We start from the raw sequence: 23,688 nt of genomic DNA, 5'->3' as shown, positions 1-23,688 counted from the left end.
GCACCTATTACGGACTATTTAACTCTACCTGAGAACCGGGTTAAACCTTTTGAAGTTCTTTAAAAAAAAAAAAAATTTAAAAAATATACACACATTCACTCTTGTTTGTATGTCTAATATGTCAAAAATGTAATTGCATATTTTCAATTTAAAATTGTGAAATTATATAAAAAAAATTGAGTAGTTTGCATCACTGTATGTTACTGTGGGTGGGAAGTTAAACATATCCATTGTAAAACAGCTGTCAAATATTATTAGTATTAATAGTTGTCGTATATCTTGATGCTGCGTTCACACCAAACGCGAAAAGAGCGTCAAAATCTTGTCTAGTTTGATGCGTGAACATATTGAATCCATTTGCGGGTCCGCAGCGAATTGGACGCATACATAAATTGAGGGTTTGAAGCGAAATAGACGCGCGTTCAAGGTGCTACCAGGAGAAATATGTCATAAAACACCACTCTGCCTCTTTTCATTTTCATAAAAAATATATTAAGCATTAAAAGTCACACAAATGTGGTCCAGGCAACTCCTACATTATCTTCAATGCATGTATATTTAAATATCCTTAAAAAAGAAAGTTATGAAACTTCTCTTTGCCCTCAGTCAAAACGATTTGGCAGACAACAAATTATAAATACATACAACATGACATCATGACTTTGCGTAAACATACACGGCACGCCACTTTCTAAAGCCAAATGGCGTGTTATCTGTACGCATTTTGAGCTATCCGCGTGTATGTCTACGGCGTGTGATTCCGCGTGTATGTGTACGCCAAAACAAACCATCATCTCCGCGTGTATGTCTACGCCGTGTGATTCCGCATGTATGTCTACGCCGTGTGATTCCGCGTGTATGTGTACACCATGTGATTCCGCGTGTATGTCTACGCCGTGTGATTTCGCGTGTATGTCTACGCTGTGTGATTCCGCGTGTATGTCTACGCCGTGTGATTCCGTGTGTATGTCTACGCCGTGTGATTCCGTGTGTATGTCTACGCCGTGTGATTCCGCGTGTATGTCTACGCTGTGTGATTCCGGGTGTATGTCTACACCTTGTGATTCCGCGTGTATGTCTACGCCTTGTGATTCCGCGTGTATGTCTACGCTGTGTGATTCTGCGTGTATGTCTACACCGTGTGATTCTGCGTGTATGTCTACACCGTGTGATTCCGCATGTATGTCTACACACCGTGTGATTCTGCGTGTATGTCTACACCGTGTGATTCTGCGTGTATGTCTACACCGTGTGATTCCTCATGTATGTCTACACCGTGTGATTCTGCGTGTATGTCTACACCGTGTGATTCTGCGTGTATGTCTACACCGTGTGATTCTGCGTGTATGTCTACACCGTGTGATTCTGCGTGTATGTCTACACCGTGTGATTCTGCGTGTATGTCTACACCGTGTGATTCTGCGTGTATGTCTACACCATGTGATTCCGCATGTATGTCTACGCCGTGTGATTCCGCGTGTATGTCTACACCATGTGATTCCGCGTGTATGTCTACGCCGTGTGATTCCGCGTGTATGTCTACGCTGTGTGATTCTGCGTGTATGTCTACACCGTGTGATTCCGCGTGTATGTCTACACACCGTGTGATTCTGCGTGTATGTCTACACCGTGTGATTCTGCGTGTATGTCTACACCGTGTGATTCCTCATGTATGTCTACACCGTGTGATTCTGCGTGTATGTCTACACCGTGTGATTCTGCGTGTATGTCTACACCGTGTGATTCTGCGTGTATGTCTACACCGTGTGATTCTGCGTGTATGTCTACACCGTGTGATTCTGCGTGTATGTCTACACCGTGTGATTCTGCGTGTATGTCTACACCATGTGATTCCGCATGTATGTCTACGCCGTGTGATTCCGCGTGTATGTCTACACCATGTGATTCCGCGTGTATGTCTACGCCGTGTGATTCCGCGTGTATGTCTACGCTGTGTGATTCTGCGTGTATGTCTACACCGTGTGATTCCGCGTGTATGTCTACGCCGTGTGAATCCGCGTGTATGTCTACGCCGTGTGATTCCGTGTGTATGTCTACACCATGTGATTCCGCGTGTATGTCTACGCCGTGTGATTCCGCGTGTATGTCTACGCCGTGTGATTCTGCGTGTATGTCTACACCGTGTGATTCTGCGTGTATGTCTACACCGTGTGATTCCGCGTGTATGTCTACGCCGTGTGATTCCGCGTGTATGTCTACACCGTGTGATTCCGCGTGTATGTCTACGCCGTGTGATTCCGCGTGTATGTCTACGCGTGTGATTCCGCGTGTATGTCTACGCCGTGTGATTCCGTGTGTATGTCTACGCCGTGTGATTCCGTGTGTATGTCTACGCCGTGTGATTCCGTGTGTATGTCTACGCCGTGTGATTCCGATTGTGGCTAGAAGGGGTACAGCAATGGTAGGAAGTGAGGCAAAATCTCACGATAAAATAACAATAAATAAATGTGCTACTTACCAGATGTGTTTTATCAACGCCTACACCTACACCTACTCCAACCCTAAACCTACCCTTTCAATAATCAGTCATTAAATGACGCAATATTGATGTGCGCATGCCCAGTGCCCATAGTTGTATCCCTTCTAGTCTTTCCCGTGCTGGACGTGGTGTGATGACATCACCGTTTCACAAAATATACGGATTGGCTGTACAGATTTTCAGATTTATCCACTCTGGGAACCGTTTTCAAAAAAATATCGGTTTCATGCTCCCAAAACGCTGGGTCCGTGTGGACGAAACGCTGATACGGTACAAAATATTTTGGTATACAGCTAAACGCGTCTCCATGTGGACGGGGCCTTAGAGTGGCCTTTTATTGTGGCCAGCCTAAGGCACACACATGTGCAATAATCATGCTGTCTAATCAGCATCTTGATATGCCACACCTGTGAGGTGGATGGATTATCTCGGCAAAGGAGAAGTGCTCACTAACACAGATTTAGACAGATTTGAGAGAAATAGGCCTTTTGTATAAATAGAAAAAGTCCAGGGGCCTATTGCACAAAACTAGGATAAGGGATTAAGCCGGGATATCTTGGTGAATCTGGCTCAATTTATCCGTGATATATATAGCGCTTTTCACAATTGTTTCATTGTTTCAAATAGGGGTGGGTGATATCTCGATATTTAACACTTGATCCAAGATACAGTTTACCTAGGCAGCATTACTTTGCGAGACAAGAACTCCCGCGACTGTACACTACGGAGAGAGAGCGGCTTGCTTGCTGGAGAAGGTTACTTACTATGCCCTTGATTTGAGTTGTTTTATTTTTGAATGAAAATTCATTATTTGCAATAATGACTTCAGTAAAAACGCCCACTGTTGTGATTGGCTGACATCTTTGCATTTGAAATAAGCGGAGGGGGCGTGGTTTAACGAGGTCTACGACGCACGAGCTGCTGCCAGAGAGACGGATGGACCTGAGTTCACTTCACATCAGTTCTCAGCATGTCTCAATTCAATGAACTGTTGTAGTTACAGCATATACTTCAGGTTATTAGTTTATTTCTAGTCGGAGGGGCTGTCACTCATGTCAGAAAGTTAGTAACTTTAGTAAATTATGGATCAGCGCTGACTCGAGACGCGAACCGTTTAGAACGATTCTGTCCGATTTGGTGAACTGGTTCGGTTCACTAAAAAGAACCGATTCAAAAGAATGATTCGTTCGCGAACCGGACATCACGGAGACGGAGCGATTGCTAACAAAGTTATTTATAGTAACTACTGAGTTGTGAGAGCGCTGTCTGTCAGCACGAGTTTATTGTGTTTGTATCTGAGAGTTCTGAATAAACACGAGTCCCAGTCACGCCGAGTCCGTCTTCATCATTATTCTACCAACTTTGTAACACATGCAATGAACCATTACAGCGAGATGAACGAGTTAGTAAGTGTTGATTATAGCATTATTTTTAGATATTTTCCAATCATATGAAAAGCGTCAGTGACACTTGAGTGCATTGAGTGCATTGAGTACACAGCGCAAACAAAGACACAACAGCAGTAATCGAATGTAATCCAGTTTATTGTGGGGATAGCTGGCTAGCCTAGCCTCACGCTTACCCCCCCTCTGCTTAATCTCGCGCCGCGTTTGGTGCCTCCGCTGTGGGCCAGATGCAGTACTGGGGGTCGGGGATGTTGAAGGCCGACCGGCCAGTGCAGCCAGAGCTTCGGCGTGTGTGAGGTTTATCTCTAAAGAGATGTGAGTCTGCTGATGTTGAGCAGAAACTCACGACTGTATACACATTGTAGAACAGATAGACGCGACGAGGACGTACAAAAACACTGACTCACAAGATAGAAAACACGAAAACACCGTTCTGTCGGGAGAGAGAGAAGCCGCAGTGTGTGCACGAATAATAAATAATTAGCTACACATAAGAAATCACTGATCACAGATCAGAAGGAACTGAAAAAAGACTTCTGTTTTCATTTGTACATCCAAACACTGAGAAACTGCCAGCATTCACTCGTTCACAAGCTTTGATCTCTCCAGGACAAATATAGCGCTTGCATGGGCGTGCCAGATTCTCTGGGCGGAGGAAAGGGAGGTAACCGTTCCTGTGTGGACGTCATAACAGGAGACTTCAGGATTGGCTCGTCTGGCCTGTCATTTTCTCAAAGGCAGAGAAAGACAGCCAGAACTTGGTTTTACACCGATCAACATTTCTATCCACTTGGGGACAGTATTCAGGCTAGGGGAACTCATATTAATGTTGAAATACCTCATAAAATGAAAATTTCTTGCCATGGGACCTTTAAAGGGACAGTTCACTCTAAAAGGATGTCATTATTTACTCACTCTAATGTTGTTCCAAACCTGTATTAATTTCTTCTGTTGAACACAGACAGCTGATGGTAGCCATTGACATTCATATTATTATTTCCTACAATGGGGACCAGCAACTGTTTGGTTTCCAATATTCTTCAAAATATATGTTTTGTCCAACAGAAGAAAGAACTTTATTCAGGTTTAAAACAACTTGAGCGCGAGTAATCAATGACAGAATTTTTATTTTTGAGTGAACTATTCCTTTAGTGGTTAATAAAATAACAAAAGACAAAGACAAAATCACTTACGGCTCTTGACTGAAAAACTAATACAGTAGCTTTAATAAGAATCAATGTATATTTTATAGGGAAGTCTATGTAGTGTTTTATTTTTACATTTATTAATTCAATTTCATACTTAAATGCTGCTGTACAGCTCTGAGCTGCCAGTGTAAATCTTTATAAATATATATTTATTTTATATTATACAGTACACTAGGAATGTGTACAAGGTTTTTTAAAAGTAAAGTTTTAAGTTTAAGTAAGGTTTTTCAAGTCTTTTAAGTAAAATAAAGAAAGAGTATTGAAATAAAAAAATAGTATTTTTTCCTCCTTAAGCTCTTGCTGTTCGGCTAAGAATAGAATAGCAAAATCTGATGCGACTAGCCATCAGAACCGAACCGAAAACCGTCGTAAAAAAAACCGAGGTATGTATTGAACTGTGGACTTACTGTATTGTTGCATCCCTACTTTGTTCCTGCATGAACTGCCTACCTCTTTGCACTTCAATAAAAAAAAGACTTTGTGGTATTTGGCATATTTGTTTTTGCAGTAGTTTTTGGGGGGTTATTTTTCCTGTAAAGATATCGAGATATATATCGTATATCGAGATATAGCAAAATATATCGAGATATATTTTTTGCTCCATATCGCCCAGCCCTAGTTTCAAAGCAGCTTTACATTAATAAAAGCAGGAGAACACACAGAAAAATCGGTGGACAACATAAGAAGCAGAGTACAACGGCTAAGATTAAACCGTACTACTGAGCGTAGTAATAATGTAAGGCTATTTTAATGTAGAATTAAATATTTGGATTGTAATTGTGATGTTTCAGCGGAGCGGTGAGTGTGTAATTGTCCACCACTTACACATTCAGGAGGTCTGCAATACTTTGCCATGCTTTTTCTCTTTGCTTTATCACTGTGGCGGTGTTGCCTTTCTTCTTAATTATGTATTTTACCTCCTCGTATGCCTCCATGAGGATTTGTGCCTCCGACGGGGAAAAGTACGCCGCTCTAGTTGCCATGGTGAATCAGTGAATCTGTGATCGGTGGCGGGTCTATTTGAGTGAGCCGTGAGCGCGCACCTATCCAGGATTGGTTTAACCTGGCTTGATGAATCCGTGTCTGCTCATCCTGGCTTGGTCTTTGTGCAACCAATTAAGCCTGGACGCACTTGTTTTGGCTTCACTGAGCTCAGCTCAGTCATTTATCCTGGATGTCTTAATTCTACTTTTGTAAACAGGCCTTGTTGTTGAAAAATGGGGGCAAAAACAAAAGTGTTGCATTTATAATTTTGTTCAGTGTATTTATTTATTTATTTTACAGTACTGAGATCCAGTCATGGCACAAAACAAAGACGGATACACTCGCTTTGAAAACCCCCCACATACCACCCCTATGGTTCAGCCTGCCCCGCCAGGCTTTATGATGCCTCCCCCTTCTTATGAAGCCAGTGTTCCTCATGGAGGAGTGGACTCTGGAGTACCCGTCACCGTATATGCTGGATTACCGTATGCACCACCAACTGCTTTTGGGAATCCCATGTACGGAGAGGGAGGGCCTGGATATCCACAGCAACCGCTTCCGTATGGTAAGAGATTCAACCTCACATTGGGGAATTTTAATAGATGCTTTGTTAATAAACTCTCGACTAAGTTAGTTCTACTTTTTGTTTAATGAAAGAAGTGGCAAATGGTGATCCAATGCCAAGCGGCCCATCGCCGGACTATGAAAAGGGGGAGTTCGACAGCTTTGGTCTCGATAATAAAGCCATTAGAAGGACGTTCATTCGAAAGGTAAACACTCCTTCATGACAGCACCAATAGAAAGATTCAAGTTCAATGGAAAGCATATACAGCATCATGTTCTCATGTATTATGATTATTAAAGGGTTAGTTCCCCAAAAAATGAAAATTATCCCATAATTTACTCATCCTCAAGCCATCCTAGGTGTATGACTTTCTTCTTTCAGCCGAACACACCAAGTTATATTAAAAAATATCCTGACTATTCCAAGCTTTATAATGGGAGTGAATAGGGTTAATCGTTAATCGATATATTGTGATATAAAAATGCGACGATATCTATCATTGATGTAAACTATATGATGCGCGATATAGAGTTTTTTTATCCAAGACTCAACTTGCTGTATTTATAAGGTATAATTCACTCAAAAACGTAAACTCTGTCATCATGTACTCACCACCCTCATGTTGTTTCGTTTAACTTCTAAACACAAATGAAGAAATTCTTTATAAACCCTGAGAGATTTCGGTCCCTCCATTTAAAGTCCATTCCTCTCAAACTTAAAAGTTCCAATAAATGTCATAAAGCAGGGTTTTTCCTGGGTCAAAAATGGTCTTCGGTGGTGGCTGACAGACATGGTCATCCATACACACACACATGCACGGTAAAAAAAAATACCCTACCCACGTGATCTGCAAGCGCAATACTGACAATAAATTTGAAATAAATTCAAAGAAAGTTTGTAACTTTTGCTTATCTTATTTTGATACCTTGATGTTTGTTTTTGTTCCTCATTTTTACACTATTTACTGATAATTGTTTTGGTATATAATCATATCAATATTAAAAAATAGTATTAAAAAAATGAACAAATAGCCTAATTTTCTGCCATATACAATTTTCTGCCATATACAATCAGCTAGCTAACAACAACTTTGTTCTGGTTTCACCTCACTCCAGTCTAAACTAAATGATTTTAGACTATTTATTTTACTACACATTGTCCACATAAATAAGCTGAAAGAATGTGGATGATTAAAGCTAATTCTTACTATCCACTCTTGCTAAATTGGGTAAGCACACTTGTGTTCTCATTTCAGGTGTTGTTCTGAGTAAATGATTAAACTGACAGTGTTGGACAGATCAGTTGTTCTAACCAGTCGTTAAAATGATTCGGTTTAAAGGAGTTATTAGGTCGCGAATCGGACATTAGCAGACGCGTTGTGTGTGAATCCCGTCTTTAGAACATCGCGAAAGATTTGTCAACACACAGAAAACACTTCATAACCGGATAGGATTTGTTTCCTGTTTATTGAAAGTATGCTTTATGTCAGCTGGTCAGAGAATCAGTCAATCAGTCGGTACTCAGTACCGCCACTTCCAAATATAGCTCTTGAGCGTACCGCCACCTCTCCGTGCGCCCAGAACGTGCTTTTAGCGTACCGGTACGCTCATTTGCGAGCAGAGACTACATTACCCATACACCCTTGAGTTTTACAAGTGAAAAGCGCATGCGTCGCTTTTGCCGCTGTCAGTGTCAACAACTCAAAGTGGTCCGGAGAGGTAGTGTGAAACGCTCAACCATAGCTGCTCGGTTAAAATCTATGGTTAAAATACAAAGCACTTGTGCCACGGTCGTGGTCACAAGTGGTGACGAGGACGAGAGTGGCACCACTTCTACCGATGACAACAGCCGCATGTTGTAGCTGGGTCGTTCCTGTTATACAGTGACTTTTCTGTCTTTATGATTTACTTACTCATATTTTCTATAAAATGAGTCACATAAGAAATGGCTTAAATTATAAATGTAGGTCTTCTTTATCACTTAAACAGATATAATAGGTATTAAAAATACTATTTTGTATTTTACACACCTTTTTATTGATATATGCATTCAATTTTATCATGTCCTCAGTGCAAAGTAATCAACTTCCACAAGAACTATAAACCATGAAATGATAAAAATCTCAAAATATTTTTAGATTATGTGATAGAATAGGCTAAACTACCTCTAGTTATACATATAAATCATGTGAAACTATAGTTATTTTTTTTACAATTGTCTTCATTTACTGTGTCCCTGAAGTTATCTTCCACCCTGTTAGTATGTATTTCTCGACTTCCAAAAAAGACCACAATTTCATTGAGACAATTTTCAGGAAATTACATAATTAGTTTTTCCTGCTGGAATTCAACTGTACAAAATTAAGTAAGCTTCAACTCTCACCTCTACCTTTTTTTGTTTGTTTTTGCAATGTTATCCTGCTTGTTCCACCCTGTTAGGCTCTGTTATGAAGAATGTTTGTCCAGTCAAAAAAATGTTAAAACATATCTGACATAGTTATAAAAGTTCTGTTTATCTGTAGAAGGTTAGCTAGCTAAACGTTGATCCCTCAAAGAGCTACGGCTAACTTATCTTAAAAATTTCCACCCTGTTAGATTCCACCCTGTTAGATCTATAAACCTAACAGGGTGGAAATTCTAATAGAATAAATCGTATTTAGTGTATATTGCAAATTCTATAAACACATATATGCATATATAAATATTATATATAAAACCATGTTATATAGGTGCAGTGCCACACATTACTGATGGCAAATCCTGCAGGACAATGACAGAAAACTCATCCACTGTTATGGTCTTCCGCCCTGTTTGGCGAGTCATTTTTAAATAATAATTTGACAGCAACGTTAAATGTTTTGCATACTTATGTTTTATTTTGGGAGGTGAGGATCATTAACAGCATATACAATATATGTTTTTGAACAAATTTTTTTATTATTTACCATCCTGTTGGCAAAAATGGGTACAAAAAGTACCTGTTCTTAATAATCAAGACATTCTATTCATCAATAATAGTTTTGTTATACCATGATGGCATAAGGGACATATAGGGCCCTATTTTAACGATCTGAAACGCAAGTGTCAAAGCGCGAAGCGCAAGTAACTTTGTGGGCGGGTCTCGGCGCTGTTGCTATTTTCCCGGCGGGATAAAGGGCTCTTGCGCCCGGCGCAAATCTAAAATGGGTTGGTCTGAAGTAGCTTCATTATTCATAGGTGTGGTTTGGGCGTAACGTGAATAAACCAATCCGAGCGTCATCCAACATTCCCTTTAAAAGCAGGTGCGCAAGTTCCATTATGGATCGCTATTATTATGGCGTATTTACCAGGCGCACGCCAGGAGCGGTTCACAGCCGAGGAGACTGATGTTCTTGGAAGAGCAGTGAAAGACAGAGAAGTGAAGTTGTAATGTTGTACATTATGGTAAAGGTGATTTCACCGTCTTTTTTTTTTCAGTCTTTCAGTTTTTTCAGTTTTTCAGTCGATTTTTTTTCCTGGTTCTTGACGGACAAACCAATTTGTCAGATGTCCTTATATACATATATGTCTTGCCACTATTGGGCAAACAGGTCTTATCCTTAATTATGACAATTAGCCTGAATCATTTGTAAGCTAGATTTATGCCTATTTTTTCACATCTTCGTGGCACACCACAATGATTTCCGTCATCTCATGTGTTAATAATTTTTTTAGTGTAACAATTTATGATTTGCAAAAATAACTGTTGCGTCTGTGTAGATTACATGAGCAAAGTGTATGCGCGTTGTGCACGCTATACATTATGGTCAAGCATGCGCCCTTAAAATAGCATAATGAACAACGCGCAACGTGCCACTGACTTTAGACTAGGTTTTTTCTGGTCAGTGGCGCAATTGTTTAATGGAACAGCAAAATAGCACCAGGGATTGTTTGCGCCGGAACACACCTCCTTTTTTGCGCTGAACCGCCCAGGGAGCGCAAGTTCATTCACTAGTTTAGCGACGTGCTTCTGTGGAGGGAAAAGCGCGCTTTGCGCGGGTGCAAAATAGGAATGACACATGCGTCGGTGTACAAAGTCAATTGCGCTGGGTGCAAGATAGGGCCCATACTATCCAAGAAAAACTTGTTATTGTTTAACATTTACATTATTAACATTTTGTGATAACTATGTATATGTCCCTAACAGGGTGGAACACCTTCACGGCCTGTGTCTGAACAATGAATCTACCCATAATTATTATTTTTTTAGTCCCTGAGCTTGACCAATATGTATTCTGACTAGTTAAACATGTCACCATTTTGGTAGAATGCTAAAAACATGAAAATCATGTACTTTTTTCCCCAACATTTATGAAGCCATACCGCATACCAGGAATGACCCAGCTGTTTCTAACTGTGTTGCTATTTGATTAGAAAAAAGAAAGACAAAAGTGAACATTGGCCTGCATGGTAGCCTAATGAGGTGCCGTCAATGGTCTTGCTTTGTAAATAAACCCTTATTGTAACAAATTATATAGTTAAACAATTACAAGAACTATATGTTAGTTCTAAGGCTGAGAACAAGTTAGAAAGAGCTTTAAAATACGGACCTTCTTGAATTATTGACTAAACAATCCCCCCATAACCACGCCCCCAACAAAGCCCCACTGGTGAGTACCGGCACTTAATTTTTTCCACTTCAAGCACTGCTGTAAAGGCATCGTAAAAATAACTAATCCAGTGTCTAATCCAAATCCAAGTCTTTTGAAGAGACACAGTGGCTTTATAATAAAGCCCTCGTGTCTCTTCAGAAAACCTGGATTTGGATTAGACACTGGATTAGCTATTTTTACATTTATATGATGAACAGATTTACCACGGCGCGCATACTGTAGTAAACACGGACGTTCAAATGCTTGCGTGACGCGCAAAAACAAGAGTAGAATGCAGAATTAACATTTTTAATGTGGATTTTTCTCTGCGTGACTTTTCGAGTCGAAGTACTCTCTCAAAAGTGCTATTCCGCCATACATTATAGTCATCCTTTTTAATCCGCTTAGAAAAGCACCACGTTTTATTTTGTGTCACTTGGTCGTTCAACTATTCGTGTAACTGTATTTAAATAGGGAAAACGTGGAGGTGTTTGGTCGCTTCTAACTTGATCTCTGTTTGGTACCTAATGAATGAACTGGGCTTAGTGGGCTAAGCTAAGTGCTATCAAAATGTCTCCGCGCGTCAGAGCGATTAAGTGTACGCACTGAGACGAGAGAGGTATGTATCAACTCGTCTTAGTTAAGGGAATAACATAGTTTAATATGAAAAAACAGTGGAGTATCCCTTTAAAGTTTAGCCGCAACTTATAGCCGCAAATGTGGAACTTCAACGCTGAGGAAGCACGCAGATAACGGTGGTAACAAACCAAGCACAGTTCTATCGAACAGTATTTTACAAAAGGGGACAGAACTGAAGGTGCGTCGTAGAGATGATAAGGACACATAACCATGTTCTTCATGATGTAGCCTTTTGGCAGCTTCGGCTGAAGTTGTCCTTGTGTTAATGGTCATGTGATAACTTACAACAAAAAAAAATTTGTAAGTGTGTCTATAATGTGATGGGCTAAACTGATTTTATTTTGGGTGCGGTGCGGGTCGGGTGTCGGTTCAATTTTAAGCAGGTCGGGTGCGGATTGTAATTAGTGCTGCTGTCGGAAAACGTGTCGGATGCCGTTTTAAGCACTGCGGGTACGAGCGTGTGCGGATTTACAAAATCGGACAAGTGCAGGACTCTGGTTTGGACCCCCTCAATAATGGGGAATCAATGGGTCTATAGGAATTTGAGAATGTTCGGAAGTCCAATTTTTTTAATTCAAGTATTGAAATTGAAAATGTTTTTTTAAACATGTTTTTTTTAATGTTTTAGTCTTAGTTAGCTAAATTAACCATGGTATGCAAACCAACACTGAATTAGGGCTGGGTAAAAAATATTGATTTCTCAATTTAAATCTATTCTCACTTTTACAAAACAATATCGATTCTTAAATCCCAAGAATCGATTAGTCATCCTGTTTTCAGTTAATTAATGAAATAAACATTGTAGCGCACATCCCATGCAATACATCGCAATAATCTTTGTGCTTTATTACTATTGATATGAAACAAAGTCTCAGATTTCAGATTACGTCTATTTTTACGAAATTCAAAAGCATAAATACCGCTTTGGCGCTGTGGCGCGAGGTCGCTCTGCCGCAGCTCAGCTCAAGAGGAAATATTTATTTATTTAAAATATTTACATAGTTTTAAGGGTAGGTTCAGGGTAGGGGTAGGTATGGATATTAATAAAGCCTCAAATCAGATGAATATGATGCTGGTAGCACAATCTGATAGGCAGCATTTTTTGCTGTTGAATTCTGCTACCTACTGTTTTAATGGGAGGTAGCAAAATCTGACAAGGTAGGACAAATCGACAGAACACCGGCAGCGGAGCAAACATGAGCGGATCTTCTCTTCCGCCTTAATGCCAGTAAGAGCGCAAAATAAACATGAATAAGCATCTGAAAGTGTTTTAAAAGATACAGGACAACTTACTGAAATCCGAAACATGTCACATAGAAAAGCTCAATCAGTGTTTCAACCGCAGAAAGAAGTCAGTAAAATGGCTAATAAGTAAACAATGTCATGCAATGTCACATATAGCTCAGAAAAACCATATCCAGTGTCCATAAAGAAAAATTTACTCTAGAGAAGAGCATTTTGATAATTATATGCACCATTACATAGGCTATTGATTGTCATTTTTTATGTTCTTCAATATTTAATGCATGTATGTAGCCTATGAATAAATCTGGCAAGTTTTTATGACAGCCAAATGTTTATATTAAAAAAAACGAATTGGAGTAGAAATATGATTATATAATTGTAAAGTTAATATTATAACTTTATTCTTATAAAAAACTAAAATCATTTAGTGTAATTTACAAATCAGTTAATTTGTACCTTCACTATTAGTAGGCTAATGTAGAACCAAATGACTCCCATAGTTTACAACATTACTTCAGAGATTTGTTTTCCTTGAGAAAATTGGCCATGTATTGTACCTGATATATATCTAAAATAATCGAAATTGAATTGAATCGAATCGAAAAATCGAATCGAATTGTGCAATTTTTGTGTCAATACCCAGCCCTACACTGAACGTTGTTGTATTTCTGTGCTTGTGTTCAGGTCTTTGCCGTGTTGAGCATGCAGCTGGCAGTGACCTGTGGCTTCGTGGCCCTCTTCACTTTTGAACCTCACGTCAAACTGTTCGTGAAGAAGAACTCGTGGTCGTACTGGGTCGGCTATTTGGTTTTCATCGTGCCCTACATGATCATCCTCTGCTGCGGAGACTTTCGCAGGAAGCATCCGTGGAACCTCATTTCTCTGGTGAATCTTTGATGTAACGGTTTCAAAATGAACACAGTTTCCCTTCTCCTTCTTCATGCATTGTACTGAATGATTTCTGCTTTTCAGTCTATCCTGACACTAGCGATGTCCTACATGGTTGGGGTGATATCCAGCTTCTACGATACTGACATCGTGATGATGGCTATCGGCATGACGGTGCTGGTTTGCTTTATGGTGATCGTCTTCTCTCTACAGGTCAGCGCTCGTCTTGCCGTCTCAATAGCCGTACACATTCATGTACTGTGATCAGGGTCGGAAATCCAGAACTGGTTGTGTGCAACAACTGTTTTTTGAATGATTGCAAGGTTTAAAAAGATTGGAACCAAAGACTGCCATAAACATCTGCTCAGTGTTAAGGCTGATTTATGTAAAGGGTGACATATTCACCCTTTATTCAGATATATTTAAAATGAAAGATTTTATCAGCATATTGCATAGTCAATAGTCATATTTGTGATAACAAAATGAAACATGCCAAGTTGTGCCGACACCATTTTAGGCCAGGCTGTCATGCAAAAAACTATAAATAGATGCAAAAACAAGAGAGAACCAGTTAAATATTAATAACTGATTATGTTGTAGTCAATTGTATGTTTTTCCTGTGAGCTCTATGCATTTTTGATTGCATAGTAAAATGTAAACCTGTAGATGTAGTTTGCCAAATAATTTTGTCCGATAAATACCTTAATTAAGTTTAGTGTTTTGATATAAAATATCGTTTTTGTTAATATTTTGAACTAGATATTTGAACTGATTATTTTTTATATTTTCTGTTGTCACTTTAATTTTAGCACATAATTTAGTACATTACTAAAGTTTTAGTAATTTTGTTGTCTTTTGATGTCTATATAGTTTTAATTTAAATAAATAGTATTCATTTTCATGCATTGTAACGAATTTTAATAGTATTAATAATTATTAATAGTATTAAAAACTATTAATAAGATTTATAGTAGTAATTGTTGTAATTTTTAATTAAATAGAATTGATTTGTATTTGTTAGTTTTAGTAACTAGTCAGGTTAAAATACAATTTGAAATGTTGCTTTGGAAACTAGCTGAAGTAAAATAATTATTTTAAATATTTTATTTTATTAGTAACTAGTTAAGTTAAACTACAAGACATTTTTAAGTATTGTTTTGTAAACTAGCTGAAGTAAAATCATTTATTTTATTTCAGTTATTTAATTTCAAGTAAGATTTTTTAATGGTTTTAGCTTTAGTTATCAATAATAGCCCTGCGACTGCTTTTCCTGCGTTGATGTGTACAGAACAATGTACTAAAATAATATAATTTCTATTGTATCGTTCAGTAAGTACTAGTTAGGGACTGACCTCTTCTAGAGTAATATAAGAATCAGAACCAGAACAGTTACGATTCCCATCTCTAGTGTTAGTGCTGTCATTTACATAAGCTGATTATCATAACTATCTCCTGTCCAATCACAGACCAAGTATGACTTCACTTCCTGTTACGGGGTGCTGTTCGTGTGCACCATTGTCCTGTTGTTCTTTGGGATCCTGTGCATCTTCCTGTACAGCAGGATTCTGGAACTGATCTATGCGTCGCTGGGTGCGCTGCTCTTCACCTGTGTAAGTGCTCCATTTCTTTAGCTAAAAATAATTCATTAAATCATACAAGTGTACATTTAACAAAAAACAGTTACTAAAAAACATTACATATTTTATTTGTTTACCTGCATGTCGTTACCATTATATATCAGAGAACAGTTAACATGCAAATATTTTGTTAAATGATGGAAATATTAACCCTCTGAGCCCTGCAGGCGTTCTGATATGCCAACTATTAGCAAACTAAACTATAACTAGATATTAAATCTCAGGGGCACTTCAAGAAAGTAAAGGGTTCGGCTGACAAAAAGTTTGGGAATCCCTGCTGTAGATAATTGCTTCATTTTGACTCGTATCACACAAGAAAATGAATGTAATAATGTCCCGATTGTATTGCAGTTCCTGGCCGTGGACACACAGCTGCTTCTGGGGAACAAGAAATTGTCTCTGAGTCCCGAGGAATACGTCTTCGCCTCACTCAATCTGTATTTGGACATCATCCAAATCTTTTTATACATTTTGCGAATCTTTGGAAGAAGCCGTGGCTAAAATTTGCGTTCAGCAAGGTCCTCATGCGTTCGTGCTTACAGGAGCACATGCAGCTTGGCATTTTCTTCTATGTTAAAGTGCTTTCTTGTGTCCGAGTTTGATACACAGACACAACTATGATTCTGACATTTGTACTTCTCGAAATGTATAACAATTAGTGCTGTCAAATTTACATTTAAAAAAATATCATGATTAACCCTCTGGCCCTCTTCGGTCAAACATTTCCATCAGAATGCGACGACACTTGGTGAATTTTGTCACGTTAGCCATGTGAACACACAAAATAATCATGGACACGATTCGGATATGTGAAAGGGTCTGGAAAAAAAAGTCACACTTGGCTCCTTCACGGTCAAAAATGATGACATAGGAAATGAATGGGAACCACAAAAAAATACGAAAACTTTTGGTGGTACAAACTACAAATCAGCATCTGCGCGCAGCAATGAAGGGGTGACACTCTAAAATATCAAGAGTGCAAAATAGACCCACACATGTGAACTAGCACGACTTTAACACAGAGCAAGTTTTTTGCAATAATTCAACCACAATGCAGTAAAAAAACAAAGAGTTACACAAGAGTAGACACACACAACACACTATTGTATACACACAAATGAACTGGTGTGGCTACCTGTCATTTTTGTTACATTGATGTTATGTGCAACAAAATATCCTCCTCTTTGTTCAGGTTTGACTGACACTTCCAATTTAACATTTCAACCCCCCCAAAAATCTAAACCTTGACAAAAAGTCTTTGACAATGTCTAAGTATAAATCCAAATGAGGTACGTATGCCTAAAACACTGGTGAATGTATAAGCCACTTTATATAGAGCTATATTGGAGTTTAGTGGTTACACCATGGCATTACATACGTTTTTCTTGTTTTACTCCCACTTATAACCCCTTAATAAAGAGGACCATGATGAGATCTAACATAAATGTTTGCCTATATGTGTGTGTATATATATTTACAAACTTTTATGTTAGATGTGAGTTATTGATTTGACAGCAGTAATAACAATGTGAAGATCTAGTTTCTGCTTGTGTGCTCATTTATATGATCTTTTATATATTTGCGCGACCTGTTGACAATCATGAGCAATTACACTGATTCATTTTCTCCTCTGCTGTACTTCTGTTTATGTTATCAGCTCTTGATATTTCTGTGCATTTTATATTACATTTAAAAAGGGAATAAAGACATTTTTTAGGAACAAATTCATTGTTTTGGACGTTTTTTTCTCATCTACAGTTACATTTGAGCTCCATTGATGACATCATAGTAGCGTAATAGTTCTGATTCTGAATCTTTTCTCAAAGACAGAAGGAAAATCATTTGTGTTTGGTCTGGTAGAGAGTAAAATGGAAAAAAACGGTTCATTGCGAATGGATGTTGAGGAACCGTGTCATAAAATGGATCATTTGGATGGTGAAGAAAATGCTGAGCTGAACAGATTTACATCAACCAACGGTCTGATCAGTCATACAGGTAGGAAAATAGACTTCTTTTTGGCCCCATTGAAAAATGTGTATTTAATATTGATGAAGAAACATAAGGTAACTTTGGTTGTGCAGCCAGAGCAGAGTTCGAGTTAATTCATTATTTTCATTGTAGAAGCTGAATTTCATTGTGACTGTGATTCAGACAGGAGATGGAATATTGAGTGGAGCGCCACCCTGGATGAGAGCAGATTCAGTGATGAGCTGCTGAAAAGAGCCCATAAGACGTCCTCACCCGTCACCCTTCTGCCCGCGGACGCTTCAGCTGTCCATCATGAGCCGCTGCCCAGCTGCTCCTTCACACACCACACACTCAGAGGTGTGCAGAGGTTACCGTACAAAAACATTTGCGTTGCTTGAACTCAAATCAAATCAAATGGTAACGCTTTACAATAAGGTCTCATTTGTTAATGGTGATAACTCCACTCCATTGAGGGGTCGGAGAGACACGGGAAGCCATCAGAGGCAGAAGGTGCCGGAAAAAACTCCTCCATATTGAAGGGCTGGAAGTCACTAGGAAGCCGGGCTGCTACTAGTGTGTCTCACAAACCCTGAATTGAATCAGGAATAGTATTTTAGCCTTTAGTTAAATATGATTATTTACACATGGTATTTTTATTTCTTATGCATATGTTGTGATTATTCTGTCACTATTTTAATACCTTTTCTATGCACTTCTATGCACAAATGAGTTAAATCATGAGTATTTAAAACTTTCTTTTTCTCTTTGAGTTCACGAAACTGACACATTTTAAGTAATCCGAATTGTTTCATTGTTTTGAGTTCTATGAACTTGTTTCTTTTAATTTAGACAAACTTAAATGTACGTTAAATTGGGTTATTTCCCAGCACGCTTTGCCATGGCTTTCGAAAATTAGAGTAAATGCTAAAATTTTTGTGCAATAGTAATGTTAGGTGTGTAACATAATGTAACATGTTTTGCTATATGCTAATTTAGAAGAGTTTCTGTTATGTGGGGTTTACCATCATAGTGACGAGTGGAGCATGAGTTTTGTTTGAAAACAGGTAGGCTAAATGTTAAATGTTCTATATTGCTGTACTCTTTCAGCAATTTCTATGCTATGCTAATGTTATCAAAGCATTGTGTTACCAAGTAGCATTTGTTGGTAGTTATAGCTAGCTAAATTTCCATTACTAAAATATTTAAATTGAGATTACATGCTAATTTTAAGTTAAATGTGTGTATTAACTGATTACCTCAATTTATTGATTTATTTATTGGAGTTTTGCCAACTTATTTGGGTTTACAGTGCACAAGTCACGATAAAAGAAGCAAGCAATGTAATATAATTTTGCAGAAATGTTGCCACTGGCAGGATTTCCCAATAAGCCTGGGCTGCCATACAAATACCTGAATATCTAAGATTTTTGTCATTTGGTGGATTTAATAATAATAGGCCAAATAAGGGGTTCTGAATCATGATAGTGGCAGTGACAGTCCTGTAGTTCTGCCAAATCAAATGGCTAACTGGGAGCCAGAGGGATTGTGTGGCAAATTGAGGGATTTCTTTGTGGATTCTAATATATATATAAATACACTTGCCTTGCCTGATGCATGAACTAACAATATGCAATATCCAGCATTTATTTTCATGTTAGTTCACAATGTCAAGATGCAACTTTTGATTTTAAAAGTATTAGTAAATGTAGAGAAGATTAACATGAACTAAGATTAATACATGCTGTAGAACTAATGTAGTTAACTAATGGAACCTCACTGTAAAGTGTTACTAATAAAATATAGGCGATATGAAAACATATTTATTTATTTCAGTTAGTTGCAAAGGCAACATTTCTCTTTTTCATTTATTTTAACTAAAATAACAAAAACTGAATAAATGCTGTATAGAATAAAAAAAAAAAGCAAAAACCAATAAAAATTGAAAATATAAACTAATTCAAAATATTAGTGAAAACTGTAATAGTATCTATAATAGTTTAGTTTAGACTTCATGTTAGATAATAGTAATGTGATAAACTCTGAAATAACAAATGGAAGGAAGTCTGGGGATGATGTAATGATCAAAACATGTGACACAAGTGTAAAGTCTCTTATATTTGAGCTTCATAACTTGCACCATTTTGTTTCATACAGCTCAAAAATAAATAATAATACTTTGTAACATTTATTTTATTTCCTTAAAGATATGTATAAACAGTTTATATTTGTCTACAAAACTAATTTCATGCATTTAATCACTTCCAATTTAGTTATTTTACTATTATTTATATGCTATTATAGTTTTTAATATATTAGAAAATATGTATATATTAATTAGCTTTTATTCTAATATTTTCATTTTTTTTATTTTAGTATAATTTAGTTTTTATGTGTTGATCATTTACCATTCTTTTCATGTATTTTTTTATTTCAGATTTAGTTTTTATGTATTTTGAATTTAACAATGAATTAGATCTTTTAAAGCACAAGCTTTAGCCGATCCTCATCTGTTGTTCTGTGGTGTGATGGTTAATCTGGTTAATTCCCACAGATCACAGCAGGTTACTGGGTGAAATTGCCTTCCAGCTGGACCGTCGAATCCTCTCACATGTTTTCCAGGAGCAGTCTAGACTGTATGGATTCACCGTGCAGAACATACCAGATAAAATAGAGCAGGTGAGCGGGACGTGATATTGAGACGCATGTAGGTTGGCTTCATTAATGTTTGAAGAATATTTATTAGAATTCTTACAGCGCAGACTGAATTCCAGTATTTGTAAAATGCAATCTTGTCATCATGACTGAAATGTGTAATTTTGTGACTCTTAAAGTCCCCATGAAATCATGGCTTTTAGCATGAATATGTTAGTGTTACTGTTATCTATAAGCTGGTGTGCTCCAAAACAATGAGAGAAATCACATTTAGAAGATATAAGCGTTCAAAACGTACAGTCTCTCACTTCCACCAATAAGGATCAATGATTTTGATGACATCACTCTGCACTTCAGCTTCTCATCAGATTTTCTGTCCAATCAAATGCTCTCTAGAATCTAAAGCCCCACCCCCAAATTAAAAACAGACACTGAAGCTGTGGCTGAAATCGGTCACTTGTTCACACGTTCATGGTGAATGGCACATAGTGCTCTATATAGGGGATGGGGAACGATTCAGACAGTGTAAATATGCTTCAGTCCAGAGACACGACAGCACAGAGCGGATCATGTGATCGAGTCGGTCCAGAGACACGATACACAGAGAGGATCATGTGATCGAGTCGTCAAAGACCAGAAAACGTATCGGACCCGTTTGAATTCTGCATGCTGTATTTTAAAGCGATATGGAGGAGATCAGGAGAAGAAGCGGTTAGAGATTAGGAGGAAACTGTGGCTTTACAGAGCTCAGTGGCTTTGGCCGAGCTGTGATATAAACTAAACGCTATTGGCTATTTTAAAAAGGGGAGGAGCTGATCGATATGTCCCGCCCTGTCTTCCTGTTTCAGTGGAAATTACATGAACACATTGAATAATTCTGCGCGTTTCAAGTCACTTCAGTGGGCCTTTAAAATGCTTTTTCTCAGTTGAATATGCTGAGACAATTTTAAGCGATCCATTCATATTCCCCCTTCAAATGTAAGTGGGACTGTGTAGTTGTTCACTGGGTGTTAAACAGAGTGTTAGATTCAGAGATGAACCTGTGGGATGTTTTGTGTCTCATTCATTATTTATCATCAGGTCTCCATTCACCCCTTGACCGGGATGGCGGATGAAGCTTATAAGTTCCAGCTGTTGGGGAGACACATGGCGATCATGGACAGGCTTCATACGCTGGGCTATAACATGAGTCTGCACCCTCCCTTCAGCGAGTTCATCGTCAACACCTACGGGATCCTGAAGGGAGCCCAGGAGCCGGCCTACACCAACCCCGAGTTTCTGCGCAGGGTGATTGTTGAAACCGCGCCGTCCAGGTTGCTGAAGGATCTTCTGCTGCTGCTCAGCTGCTTGTGTTTCATGGCACGACTGGATGGACGGAGCCTGTTCCTGTGGTAGAAATGTCTCAATCCACATGTCCCACCCTGCTTTGCTCCTTTCCTGGAAATAAACAACTTAGAATTGCAAGAAAACACTGAGTCTGGGGGTGAATGGAAAGAAAACACACGTTTGAATGTGTTCACTAGATCGGAAGGACGAATCATTGGTCAGACATGCTAATAGTTACTCTTCAACAGTAAGGTGTATAAGAAACTATTGAAAGTAAAACAAAACCATGGGTTTTATCTGGATGATATAGTGCATTTTTTCTACCCACTTTCAGCAAAAATGGTTCCACTAAGTTAAAACTTTATAATCTGTATAAAAATGCATTAATGTATTCACCAGACAGTTGACGGCACCCATTGACTTCCATAGTATTTGTTTTCCTACTCAATGACCACCGTCAACAGTCTGGTTACCAATATTCTTTAAAATATCTTCTTTTGTGTTCAACAGAACAAGGAAACTCATACAGGTTTGGAAAAACTTGAGGGTGAGTAAGTAATGACGAAATTTTCATTTTTGGGTGAAATATCCCTTAAATTTGTTATGCTTGCTTTAAATTCATTGGCCCATTTACCGTAAGCCAAAATAAATACATAAAAAAAAAAAAAATAAGGACATTTTGGCAGATATGTAACCCTGGACCACAAAACCAAGTCGCACGGGTATATTTGTTGCAATTACCAACAATACATTGTATGGGTCAAAATTATCTATTTTTCTTTTAGGCCAAAAATCATTAGGATATTAAGTAAAGATCATGTTCCATGAAGATATTTTGTAAATTTCCTACCATAAATATATTTTAAAAAATATTATTATTAGTAATATGCATTGATAAGGCCTTCTTATGGACAACTTTAAAGGCAATTTTCTCAATATTTAGATTTTTTCAGATTCCAAATAGTTGTATCTTGGCCAAAATTGCCCTATCATAACAAGCTTATTTATTCAGCTTTCAGATTATGTATAGATCTTAATTTCTTTTTTAATTGACCCTTATGATTGTTTTTGTGGTCCAGGGTCACATATATGATGAAACGTATATTTTTCAAGACCTTATGGTTGCCGGTCCATTTTATCTCCCCACCATCAGCTAAAACTAGCCTATACTGTATTTATGTATGAAATTATGGGTCCCTTCATTACAACGGTTAAAATAGTATTAAAGGGTAACTAAACCCCTGCTCAGAGCTTAACTCCACCCACTGGCAATTTTCAAAAAATGCTGGAAAAGTGGGCAGAGCCCGGCGGACACAGAGGGGACGAACCGTGGGCGGGGCTGAGCGGAGGGCGTGCACCTTAGACCCGCAGTTACGGGTTGATTGACAGCTGTCAGACTCACGAGTCGCAAAAAGATGGAGAATGACTGGAGTGACGCCAGCTTTGCAACAGAGCGGTCATTCTCCTACCTTCACCTGAAGTGGAGGAGGGTGGATTGTCTGTAACAGACACAAACCCGGAGCCTTATCAATGCGAGCCGCTGCTCAAACTGCGTTAACTCCCGATGCCGACGATGCTAGTGAAGCAGCCGCGTAAGAGAACCGACCTAATCTATCTGCGTCCGCGGCAACCACTTGCGTGTCAGGGTTTGAAAGCGCGTCTCATGTATGAAAATTATCTGTACACATGACGGCGGCAATAATATCGCAAGAAAAGCCTGACGTGCACTGACAACTGCATTATTTAACCGCATTTTCTTCAATACAATGTTAAAGCAAGTGTCAAGTGAGTTTCATTCATAATGTTTCTACTTCATGTAACATGACAGTTCATACTGGAGTGAAGCCGTTCTCATCGTGTGATTGGGGGAAACATTTCTGAGGGCGTGGTGAGCTCGTGCTAGGGGCGCGGATAGTGAGCCGTTGGAGGTACCATCCTACGTCACGATGTACCACAACGTCCAATAGGAAAATTCAACTGCAGTAGCCACCGTGCAACCTTAAGAGGGCAGCACTTTGGCGGTTTTACACCATATTTTATAGAATTAAAACACTTTATACT

At 38.5% G+C, this 23,688-nt stretch overlaps 2 protein-coding genes across 3 annotated transcripts in view; both read left to right on the top strand.

Moving 5' to 3' along the window:
- grinab (glutamate receptor, ionotropic, N-methyl D-aspartate-associated protein 1b (glutamate binding)) overlaps positions 1–17,407 on the top strand; it is a 23,303-nt gene extending 5,896 nt beyond the window's left edge. Inside the window, exons 2-7 of one of the 2 annotated variants that reach the window (XM_079837702.1) lie at positions 6,399–6,663; positions 6,756–6,868; positions 13,841–14,041; positions 14,129–14,257; positions 15,511–15,654; positions 16,033–17,407. In XM_079837702.1, coding sequence (XP_079693828.1) covers positions 6,414–6,663; positions 6,756–6,868; positions 13,841–14,041; positions 14,129–14,257; positions 15,511–15,654; positions 16,033–16,182 — 987 coding nt within the window. In that variant the 5' untranslated portion in view covers positions 6,399–6,413 and the 3' untranslated portion in view covers positions 16,183–17,407. The remainder of the gene's footprint in view (positions 1–6,398; positions 6,664–6,755; positions 6,869–13,840; positions 14,042–14,128; positions 14,258–15,510; positions 15,655–16,032) is intronic. The other variant, XM_079837703.1, reaches the window with a different exon arrangement.
- A 193-nt stretch (positions 17,408–17,600) lies between these two features.
- LOC307139245 (speriolin-like protein) lies at positions 17,601–22,269 on the top strand (the record flags this gene model as incomplete). The annotated part of the gene is made up of 4 exons (XM_079838134.1): positions 17,601–17,676; positions 17,833–18,006; positions 20,201–20,325; positions 21,382–22,269. 4 exons carry the CDS (start codon positions 17,601–17,603, stop codon positions 21,694–21,696), a joined length of 690 nt encoding a protein of 229 aa, XP_079694260.1. The 3' UTR covers positions 21,697–22,269.
- Positions 22,270–23,688: the final 1,419 nt, after the last annotated feature.

The sequence above is a fragment of the Gobio gobio genome, assembly GCF_949357685.1.
Source record: "Gobio gobio genome assembly, chromosome: 15".
Classification (NCBI taxonomy): domain Eukaryota; kingdom Metazoa; phylum Chordata; class Actinopteri; order Cypriniformes; family Gobionidae; genus Gobio; species Gobio gobio.
This window is presented reverse-complemented; position numbering and strand designations above follow the sequence as displayed.